At 32.8% G+C, this 12,679-nt stretch overlaps 1 protein-coding gene across 1 annotated transcript in view; it reads left to right on the forward strand.

Moving 5' to 3' along the window:
- Positions 1–12,679, forward strand: part of LOC124360324 (constitutive coactivator of peroxisome proliferator-activated receptor gamma-like) — a 79,145-nt gene that overhangs the window by 42,438 nt on the left and 24,028 nt on the right. Inside the window, exon 8 of the mRNA XM_046813849.1 lies at positions 5,927–6,093. Within this exon, the coding sequence (XP_046669805.1) occupies positions 5,927–6,093 (167 nt within the window). The remainder of the gene's footprint in view (positions 1–5,926; positions 6,094–12,679) is intronic.

The raw sequence follows: 12,679 nt of genomic DNA on the forward strand, positions 1-12,679 counted from the left end.
TCTGCTTACTTTTCCAAGTATCTATATTTACCACACATTGGTCTTTTTTAAGCAAAACCAGGGCATTTTCGAGTCAATAATTCCACAGTCCGGACACTATCTCAGGAATAGCAACAAATTAAATATTCCCCCCATGCAACCTCTTTTTTCAAACATCACTGTTTTTATAATGCCCTAAAGAATTTAAATGATGTAATGGTCTTTAAGAGAAAGGAATTTTCTTACTGAAGGCTTTTTTAATAAAAAAATGTTTCTACACCCTTCTCAGTGAATTTATTGGAAATAAATAGACTGTATGTATAGATATAAACTGAACTTGTATTTTTGTAATATTTATGACGCAATCCAATGCATGTTATATGTCTGATGGAAATAAAGGATATTTGATTTGATTTGATTGACCCATATAATTGGTTTCTAATTTTTTTTTAATAATGGAAAAAGTGGTTCTTAACAGACTTATGAAACATCTAGAGCAATTAAATTCAATCATCAAATCTCAACACGGGTTCTTGAAAGGAAAATCTACCATTAAGCATTGTTGGATATATCATTGACCAAATTGACAAAGAAAATTACATCTCTGCACTTTTCCTTGACTATAGTAAAGCTTTCGACTGCCTAGGACATGCTTTGATCTGAAGGAAACTATCATATTTAGGTATCAGAGGTACAGTCAACAACTGGTTCCTAAGTTATGTGTCAGGACGATCCCAAATAGTTAAGGTACAGAGCCCTACACATAGCCTTAAAAATACATACCAATTCACCAAATGCCTGTTACACGAGGAGTGCAGATGACACCACACTCTTGATCAAAAATACCACTGCTGAAGCAGTGTATGTTGCTGCATCTAACTTGCTAAATAAGGCTCTGACGTATTGCAGAGGACATGACCTGCCTGTTAATCCATTAAAAACAATATATCAGTATAAGAAAGGACCACATTCCTGACATAACAACTGAAAACCATGTAATATTCCTTGGTGTCACTCTGGATGGGAATCTCACCTGGACTGAGCACATAGACAGCCTCTGTAAAAAAAGTCAGCACTGGCATATATGTTGTCCGTTTGATGAAATGGATTGGGAATTTTCAGGCACCAATGACAGCTTACCATTCACTAGTGGAAACCGATATGAGGTATGGGCTTATTGTGTGGGGTGGATCCTCTGCTGGAAATCTCAACAGGGCGCTCATACTACAGAAAAAGTCATAAGAACTCTTACTCATCTTAAACTGCAACAAAGCTGTAGACATGCTTTCCAATCTGTGGGAATAATGACTGTTAATGTGCTGTACATTCAAGGAGTAATTTTGCATGCTCATCAGCTAAATCTCCAAACAGGGAAAGACCTCCACTCACATAAAACCCGTCACGCAGCCGACTTTGTTCAGCCTCCACACTGTACAGAACTTTTTGAAAAAAAGCCACCTTACATCGGCAGAGAAGTATGGAACACTCTATCAGGCACCAAAAGACTAAAAGGAGAAGCTCTGAAGAGGAAACTCCACAACTTCCTTGTAAACCAGCCATTTTACACCCTCGAAGAACTCATAGAAGCATGCAGGGAAGAATGGAGATTCCAAGACGCATCTTGACATAATTTATTGTCAACGATATTAATTTTAATATATTTAACTGTTATGTTTTAAACATATGACTCTATTACTATTCTTGAAGAATATGTAAATAAATAAATTTGTCTATTGCCTATTGTCTATTATAAGTGCAAATTATTGACACAAACAATTTCTCAGCATTAATCAACTAAGATGTCTCAGATCAAGCAGAGGAAACGTGAGGTGCTGTCTTTAGCTGAAAAATTAAAAATTCGTGAAGCAAAATGGCAGGTTGTCTTATTAACATTAAGGAATCCATCAATAAAATGAAGCCGTCGACCATAAATACATGTTGGCGAAAGTTATGGTCTAATATGCAAGAGTGATTTATTTCGAAAACTGTTTGAGTGGAATAGAAATCTCAGTTGTGGATAACATTTTAGAAATCGCTTACAACGTTGAGGGTGAGGATTTTCCTGAAATAGACCATCAAGATATCAAAGAACTTATCCAAGGTAATAATGAGGAACTAACACTGGAGGAGTTGACAAACTCATAACATCTCAAAATGAGAAAGCCGAACAGCCTGAAGATAAAAACAAAAATCCCGATAATCCTGAAACAAAGTCTAGATTTTCTTCAAAAACGTCAACAAGATCCTCCATATTGCAACTCAACTCGCAGATCACGTGTGGAATAATAATAATAATATTTATTGTCATATTAAGTTTTTGCACTCATCGACAAAGTCACTTTACAGCCAGTAGCAAAGTCAATAAATAAATACATGTTTACATACTAAAATATAAGTCATATGTAAACACACCAATGAAATATAAACAATAATTATCCTTAGTTAGCTTTAGATATAATTATAAATTAATATGGGATACAGCAAAAAATTCATCTACAGAATAAAAAGGATTGTTTAGAAGCCAATTATAAAATTTATTGCAAAACACCTTTTTAGGGTATATATTTATTAAATTATGTAATTTGTTGTAAATTTTTAGTGAAACAACCTGGTGACTATTGATGGTTTTATTTAGTCTGCAGAAATTGATTGTAGTAAGCCTACTTGCCTTACTCCTAGTATTGTAGCTATGATCAGCATACTTAATATTGTTAGGGTATTGAAAAGTATACAAAACTAAGTCATATATGTATAAGTTGAAAATAGTTTTTAATTTTTAAGTTTATAAATAAAGGTTTACAATGTTCCAAAAAACTAACACCACATATGATCCTGATTGCTCTTTTTTGTAAAATTAATATTTCATCTATCCTGCTGCAGTTTCCATAAAATATTAAACCATATCTAAAAATTGATTGGAAATAGGAAAAATAAGCGGATCTAATATAATTTGTTTCAATACAATTAGTAAGCTTTTTAATTAGAAAAATAACCCTAGATAATTTTGAGCTAATTTAATCAATATGAGAACCCCATGTTAAATTTTTATCAAAACAAACTCCTAGAAATTTTACTTGATTTGAATATTTATCTAAATTATTATCAATGCCATTAGCTCTTAAAGTAAAAATTATGTTTTGGGTTTTATCTTCATTTAAAAGAAAACTGTTTGCTTTAAACCAATCCGATGTCTTATCCAGAGCACTTTGTGCTAAGATATTAAGCTCATCAATGTTTGAATTAATGTTGAGGAAAGTGGTATCATCTGCATACAATATTGATTTACAGTCAATAAAAGCAGGAAGGTCATTTATACTAATTAAAAAGAGAAGAGGACCTAAAACCGATCCCTGGGGGACACCATATTTAATTGTAACTACCTGTGACCAATCACTATTCACTAGAACCTTCTGCTTCCGCTCAAAAAGATAAGATTTAGAAAATTCAAGTTGCAAATTTTGAACACCATAGTATTTAAGTTTTAACAATAATTCAGAGTGATTTACACAATCAAAGGCTTTGCTCAGGTCACAAAAGGTAGCCTGAGCAAAAACCTTATTTTCAAATGCTAGTAGCACTTCGTGCACCAGCTTATCTATTGCATCTACTGTGGATTTACCTTTTCTAAATCCAAATTGAGAAATACTTAAAAGATTATTTTTCTCAAAATAGGCACTTAGCTGATCAAAAACTAAAAGCTCAAATATTTTTGATATTACAGGAATAACTGAAATGGGTCTGTAACTTTCAGGTTTGTCTTTAGATCCCTTTTTAAAAATTGGACTAATTCTTGCAATTTTGAATTCATCAGGAAAGATTCCTTCTAACAGGCAAAGATTAAATCAGCAGGATAGTGGCAAAGATATGTTATCAATGATTTGTTTTAGAAGATTATTGGACATTTCATAAACATCATTACAATTAGAGTTTTTTAAACGCTTAGTTGCATTGATTACATCCAGTGGTGTTATTATATTCCAGGTAAAATGTACATTTGGAACAGGTTTCTCAACAGATGCAAGCAGCTGCTCTGAGTTAGAAGGGGCAGTGCCTATTTTGTTCTTAATAGTCTCCACTGAATCCAAAAAGTAATTATTAAAAGTGTCTGGGGATATTACTGAATTTTTTAAACTTACGGTACTAACATTATTATTACTTTTAATGATATTCCATGCCGCTCTGCATTTGTTACTACTATTTTCTATTATATTTGTATTAAATTTGATTTTAGCTTCTTTAATACTTTTTCTGTAATGATTCTTCAAGTAGTTGTATGTTTGTTAATTTCATGGAAATTCCTCTTATTATTCTTAACTAAGACGTCTAAGAAAATTAATCTACTTTTCATAGCAGCTAACTCATTATTGAACCAGGCATTATTCCTTTTTTTACCACTGTTGGAATTAACTCTTACTGGTTTAGAGAAATGGTTAATATTGTTTGTCAATATATAAAGAATGACAGAACAGACATTCCGAGCACCGACAACATCAGAGCTCAAAATATTATTCCAATCATAGCATGCCAATCTATCTGTTAACTTGGAGATTTTTTGTTTAGGTAAAATAACTTTAAGAAACTACATACTATTGGGTATGTTTGTGTGGTTTTGTGAAGTAAAATCAGTGATATTCAAATTCAGTGTGAGATCACAATGGTCCGAATATGGAAAATTAAAAATACTACAATTTAGTACATTATTTCTATGGCAATTTACAAAAATATTGTCAAGACAGTTATTTTTTCGAGTATGTTTAGTATTCAAATGATAAAAGTTATACTGTCGCAAGAGATTAAGGAATTGGTTTGAGAATCTACTACCTTTAGTTACATCAAAGTTATAATTAAAGTCCCCTCCAATCACAGATGTATAATTTGACCATTTTGTCAAAAACCACAGCAATTTGTCAAAAGAGTCAAGAAAAGTATTTGGGTTACCTGATGGAGAGTGATATATAGTTAAAACAATCAATTTTAAATTATCCACAAAAACAGCTGCCGCCTCTAAATCCAACTCAGAACAAAACTGACCAACATCACATATTCTTACATTCAAACTCTTATGTGTAAGTACTAAGGAACCCCCTCTAATATGTTCAGTTCTACAGTATGCACTTTTATAAAAATAACCATCAGGCAAAGCTGAGAAATGAGCAGGAGAAGCAGAAGATGGATCGTCTCATGGGAAGGACTCTTCGGTTCAAAAGAGGACACTAGGATCCGGTGCTCCCATATGAAGAAGCCCGGAAAAGTTTGAAAAAAAGAGGAAACAAACAGATATAACTAAGTATTTTAAGGCATGGCAAACCTCTGGAACGTAACCCCCGCAGATACGAAGGATTTACTGTATATTCAGTATTACTGTAAATAAATTTTTACTTTTATTTAATTGTTTAAATTATATAAATGCATCTTTATTCCTCCACCCGTAAATTGGAAGAATATGATCTAGCAATTCAATAGTAATTATAGTGTCAATACTCAAGAAATTTGTACTGTAGTTCTTACTGACAGTAAAATGCTGTAGACATGATCTGAGAACACCAACACTCAAGATCTTTATCTTGCCTCCATTGTGACAACTATCATGAGCTCTATATTATTTGAGTTTTTTTTATTTGGTTTTTGTTTATTTGTTATTTTACTGATTCTGGTGGTTTTTCTAAACTGTTTAAAATGTTGTTGTTTCTATTTTTTTTTTTTTTAGTATAATAAAGTGTTCACTATACTCAAGAGTTATGTACTTGTGTTGTTTTTCAAAAGGTAAATTAGTCTATTTTAGTTTTTCTTTATTAGTTTCTCAATTGTACTTTGTTTAATAATAACCATTGGAGACTGTTACTTGTTTTTTATTGTTGTGTTTTCAGAGTCTCACATAAATTTAGCAGTTAACAAATAATTTTAGGTAAATTAAAACAATTTTGTCAATTTTCTCATTGTGTTTCAGCTCCTCATCCTGGTCTTTTTGCTCTGTGGAATGGAGAAGATGAAAGGCTTGTGTCAGTGCGCTGGCGTCTGTTTGTGTCCAGTGTATCTCGTAATCTAAACATCTCACGAGTGAGATATTTGCCATCACACCTTGTCATCCCTACCCTTATACTGTTTAAACTCAATGTAAGCAACCAGATGGCTAACCAGTAAATTTTTACTATATAGGCTAGTAATAATTTAATTTTTAATACTTCAAAGGTTGCTATTAAACTTGGTTGATAGCAGCAGTGTCTGGAAAGTAAGTGTTGTTTCAAAATAAAAATACTAAAATATTTTAAATATATCTTACATACCAAATACATACTTCGGTTTGTGCATCAAAATTTGTGAAAATTCATCTGAAAGCATTGTTATTATGAATCATCCATCGCCAACTTCTTCCTAACCAAGTCATCATTCACAACAGTAGGCCTTTCATTTTGGACATCAGTTCTTCATTGAACTGCTTAACTATTTTACACCATCATTCATTCAGCGAACTTGAATCTCTGTTATCCGATGATGGATTTCGGCTGCCTTGAACTTAACACTTCGAGTGACAATCATCTAAATAGTTTCGATCTCAGTCTAGCTGTAAGTGGAAACTGTCTAAATTATGTCTTTTGTTACAGCGTAAGGCAATATTATCATTGCAATTCATATATCACTGCTAACAGAGTTCCTAATTCAGGGGTGCATTTTGTTCTGCTATATTAATAGCAATGCCATGTTTATAAAATATAAATATCAGTTGAAAGTGAAATGTCGCTTAATTATTTGTTGTGTCTTTATAATGTTTTGATGTTGTTATGATTAAACTGTAAAGATCACTATTTGAGTTAGTAATGATGTTTTATTATAAGTGGCTGTCTGTTACATTTTTTATTACTTCATAAATAGTATTTTATTATGAAATTTCAGGGTGTCCACAAGCCTTTAAAATCAGGAGTTATGCTTAAATTTTCAGATTTCAGGAATATGCTTACGCCTTGAATATGCTTAAATGTTTTAAAACATCCTTGAATAAATTTGAAGCCACTATTTTGTGGTTATGGTCAATGGTAATTTGTTGTCAACTCCCCCATTTATGGACTAGAACTTTCCTCAGTATAACAGTCAACGAGTCAGTTCACTACGTTCATAGAGGAGAAGAATATTCTTAAAGAATTCAGATATTGTTTCTTTTCTATCTATTACTAGCAAGAAATTAATCAAACTCTTCCAGGTTTTGCAACAAGTTCGTGACAGCTATGGAGCGATTTTGTCTAGCAGTTCAGCAAATAACTGAAACATAAGAATTTGTGAAGCTGAAAAATATTAATACCTTTTTAATAACCAACTATTGAAATATGTTACTAGACAAAACATAAGTTCTATGTTTACTCAAATGCCAAGAATTCGTATTGTCACGTTATTGCAAAATTCGAAGTAGACCGTTTTAACTTTTTCGTTGTGTTTGTGTCGTAACAGTTCAAGCTGTCAAGCGTTGCAACAAGGCAGTTCCAGTATCTAATACTCATAATAATCATTTTTCGTACTTGTCAATCTATTTATTCCAGTTTAACCTAATGTGATTGCTGCTGTTTCATTTTGGTAAAAGTATCACTTATCAAAGGTAAGTCTTTCCTTGATAGTACATTAAAGTTTATTAAATTTGTTTTCGGGTGTGTTCAGGTCCAGAATGCAATATTAGAATATATGAATGAGTCCCACAGGGATCTATCTTAGGTTGTGTCCTTTTCTTGATTTATGTGAATAAAATTCTTGCTTCAGCCTTATATGGGAAAATCATTCAATACGCAGATGACACAACTCTCTGTTTCCGGGCTGAATTTCTGACTTCTTTGGAGATTCAAACTTTTATTGATCTTAATTCCTGCTTTCAAAATTTCTTGGTAAATAATCTAAAAACTAATCATGAAAAGAAAAATTAGATCAACTTCTGTATACATGGGTTGAATACTTATGAAACCCCAACAGTAATGGTGGATAACGTTGTTCTGGAGGAAACTGATCGTGCTAAATTTCTAGTAATACACCTACATAAAGGTTTAATCTGGAAAGTTCACATTGAAAGTGTATGTGCTAAATTGGTATCTGGAATTTTGTCCTTAGAAATTTATCAAAGCTTTGTATGTCTGATGTTTTAATGATGGCTTACTACGGATTAATATTTCCATACTTTTCCTACGGAATTTCTCTGTGAGGCAGTTGAGCCATATCAAACTTGGAAAGAGTATTTAGACTGCAAAAAAAGCTGTTTGAATCATTGCAAAATTGAACAATAGAGAGTCATGTCGAAGTGCAAGTAAAAAAAGACCTCAACTTGTTAACTTTACCCAGCTTGTATATTTTAGAGACTTCATTTTACTGTCAATTTCAGTGTATATTGACAAAGGACAGTGATATATACAGATAGGAGATAAGAGCTGGGAGCGCTTTCGAGCCCGACAACATAGAACAGCAGCATTTCAATGCCTCTATTCTCAAGCTGGAATCAAATTCATTAACAGTCTCCCTGAAACACTAAAACCAATCCAAAAAAAAGTTTAAACTAAATTAAAACACTATCTGGTGTCTTGTGCTTTTCATTCAGTTGGCGAATTCATGGAGCACACTTGGAATTGATATTCGCAGCAGTGTTGCAATCCTGAGGGTTGATCCCACGAATTTTGTTTGTATGTATGTGTATGAATGTGTGCAGCTGTATGAAAAGTCCAGTGAATGGATTTAGTTTATAAGACAAATACTGTGAAAAATTAGTATTATTGACTATTGAAATACAATATAAGATATTTTACCAATGCAATAAATATATTCTATTCTATTTGAAATCGCTATTTATCATTACGGTAATGCTGTTTCAAATGTTCATTATTTTTTATGTAATTGATGTTTGCCTAATTGAAGCAACCTATGTCAAGTCTCTTATGCCTAGTTTTTAAACATTGTGAAACTTTAAAAGTAAGATTAATCTAGATTTAAAGTACCAGTCTGTTGTAATCTAGCATTTTTATTGGCAAACAAACCTTCTTTCTCCGTGTTGTATTAGACTTCTTGAAATACTATACAGTACAGTTAATGTAAAAATTTATTAAGGTAAGTAAGTTCATCTAGAGTTAAATTCTGTGAATACAGACATGTGACATTAGCTCTAATCCTAAATGCTATAAGTTATGTACAATTTATTTATTTTTTTTTTTTTGCAGATTTTAGTTAGCCTGTTTCTACTTGTGTACAAATACAAGAGTAGATGAGTTTTTCTATTGATCTTTTATTCATTAAGTTCATCTGAAGGCCTATTCAGAATTCATTCATGGGTAAATTGTTAACTCAAAAACTAATTAATAACAGCTAGAGTGTGAATAAGTATTTAAGTTCAATTAATTTTAAATAAATAAATTTGAAATAAAATTAATCTTGCCTATTACTGAATGATGTCTATATTTTGATTATTCAGTAGCACTTGTTGCCGAAGTCTATGAAGGACTGTATTTGGATTACTATTATGAAATTTCTATTAAAGAACAACTAAAATAGCCTATATATATATAATGACAAATGGTTTATACTATAAATGCCGTAGATCTTTTTAGCAGATTTATTACACAAATATTTCTATACAATAAATAGCCTAAATTTTTTGAATTACTTGATTATACCGATGAAAGGCATTTTGAATTGAATAGACTTGTTTCTTTTTTCCTATTCCTTTACCAGGGATTGACATTTTGATTTTAAATATTTTATGGGATCAGATCAAAATTCATAGCCCTATAGTACTACTGAAGATCAAACCTCTCTCTGTTAGATTGTCTCAATTAGGAACTTTAATCACATTAGTAAAGCATAGATTACTATGGAGGAGTACATCTTACTCGTTCTAAAATTAATTTGTAAATATTCATTTCGTTTTCACTCTAAGCCTTCTCAGAGTTTTATCTGTTATTTAGCCCCATTTGTAGCATAGCCCAGAGTATTCACCACTCCTCACTTTGACACAGGTATAGGGTAATTGAATTAGAAATAAATAATCATTAATTACAAACATTCTTTTACTTTTATCATAATTTAAATAATAACTTTAAATCATTTCTCCCTGGAATGATGAAAGGGGTTAGCATCTAAGGAACTTTCCTTGAAAATTTCAATTTTTGCAACAAGTTAATAGGTTACTAAACGTATATCATTTTAATGTTAAAACTAAATGTTCATTAATATTGAAAAAACTAATAATGTTTATTATAAATACACCTTTCAAATATTTTCTCTACGGTCTTAATATTCAAGGGTGGAAATGGTTAAAAAGAACTTTGTTCCATCATAGTAAAATGAAGGGCATTCTAAATATGTTTTTTTTTTTATTTATATAAAATATATTTTCGTTACCCTATTACCATAACTATTTTAAAATTTATATTAAAGGAACTTAAGATTTGTACTTCTTTCAATCAATTAGATCTAGTTAATTAGAATTTAGTATAGGTTTTGGTATTCACATCAGAATATACATACATCCCTTCTGTGAACCCGTAAGTTATATGTTTTACAGATATAATAACTTTATTTGGAAGATAGAAGCTTATGGTGCTTCATGCAAATATTGTACTGGGCAGATAATAATCTCTGTTAGTACTATGGGAAGACAAGCTCTCGTAAGTCACGTGGAGTCACAAAAACATCAAACCAAGGAAAAAGCACAAGAAAACCAACCCAGTGTATACAGTTTTAAGTCACATTCGTGTAGTACTGGAATTACTTCATCTGCTTATTCATCTCCACCATTGAGTATTGGTCACCAAAGTTTTTATAGGTAGTAGTACTCAGCACATCTCCAATGTTTGTGTTACAGCAACTACTCTAACAGAGTCTTCAATACTTTGAGTAAATTCCCAAAACGTAACAAGTAAAGAAGTGATTAACAGTGATCTAAAGGAACTGGTTGAAGTTCTTTCTGTACAGCTCAAGATTCAAGATCTTTATTGGCCATTAAATAACATTTTCAGTTATAATAGGATTTGTCATGAAAAAACATTTGGCATAAAAAAAATTCATTTAGGCTATACACCTAATTAGTTATATATTTATACGAGGGCTAATCGGAAAGTTGATTACGTTTTGCGCTAGGGGCAGGACAAGCGCGGCCATCTTGGTGTCAGGACGTACCACCGCTCAGTGGCTATCCAGCCGTGCTAGCGGGAAGTTCGTGTTGTAACGCATCTAGTCACAGTGCCTGTTTGAAATGTCTGCCGCAATTGAAAATCCTGGCAACTGTGAGGTGCGCGCAGTAATTAGGTTTTTGACTGCCAAAAACTGTAAGCCTATAGAAATCTATCGGCAGTTGTGTGAAGTTTATGGGAACAACATTATCACTGAAGGTGGAGTGCGACAATGGGTCAATAAGTTTAAAAATGGCCGAACAAATGTTCATGACGAAGAGCGAAGTGAAAGACCCAGCATAGTGACTGACAAACTTGTTGAGAAAGTTGACGCAAAGGTCCGAGAAAATCGACGGTTAACCATAACGGAACTCTCGCTTAGTTTCCCTCAAATTTCACGAACTTTGTTATACGAAATCGTCACTAAAAAGCTTGGCTTCCACAAGTTTTGTGCAAGATGGGTACCGAAAATCCTGACCGACGTCCACAAAAACCAGCGCATGGCTGCAACGTTAACAATTTTGGATGCTTACAACAAAGAGGGTGAATCACTACTCGATCGCATCGTAACTGGCGATGAAACATGGGTGAAACATGTTAACTGCGAGACCAAATTGCAGTCAATGGAGTGGGGACACACAAGTTTCCCTCACAAACCAAGAAAATGTTTGCAAACTGTGTCGGCAAGAAAGGTTATGGCGACCGTTTTTTGGGACAAGAATGGTGTAATTCTTGTTGATTTCCTGGAACTGGCACTACAATCAACTCAGAAAGGTATTGCTAAACGTTAAACAACCTCAGAAGAGTGATCCAAAACAAGCATAGGGGAAACTTGAGCTCGAAAATTCTGTTGATTCACAATAACTCTCGACCTCACACGGTAAATCGCACACGTGAAGTTCTCGAATCATTCCAGTGGGAGTTATTTCCTCATCCACCATACAGCCCGGATCTTGCACCAAGTGACTACCACTTGTTACCAACAATGAAGAAGTGGCTGGCAACGCAGCGCTTTGACGACGACGCAGAGCTGCAGCAAGAAGTGACAAACTGGTTGAAGACACAGGCGGCAGAATTTTATAAGGAAGGCATTGTCAAGCTCATCCATCGATATGATAAGTGCCTAAATTCGAATGGCGACTATGTTGAAAATTAGTATTTAAGTGTGGCTTTCAAATGTATATAATAAAACTTTTTCCTATACTTTGTTAATTTTTAATTCCAAAACGTAATCTACTTTCCTAATAGCCCTCGTATAACAGTTATACATTAACCAGATGTATTTTGTAACAGATCAAACATGTTACACTTCTTGTACTCGACAAGAGAGCAAAAAGCTGTTGTATTAAGCCAAAGCTGAAATCCTTAAATTAAACTTATTAAGTGGTAGTTCTCTTATGGCTAATGGTAGTTTGTTGAATAATCTAGTTTGTTGGGAATTGTAACTTTTATAGGTCAGAGTTAGTATTACTTGGTGCTACAAGATTATATGGAAACCTAGTGTTTTAACCATGTACTAACTCATGAGAGATAAAGGTGTTGGTAGTTTCTCAAATCACTGTTAAACTTCA

This window comes from Homalodisca vitripennis, chromosome 4 (assembly GCF_021130785.1).
Source record: "Homalodisca vitripennis isolate AUS2020 chromosome 4, UT_GWSS_2.1, whole genome shotgun sequence".
NCBI classification, from domain to species: domain Eukaryota; kingdom Metazoa; phylum Arthropoda; class Insecta; order Hemiptera; family Cicadellidae; genus Homalodisca; species Homalodisca vitripennis.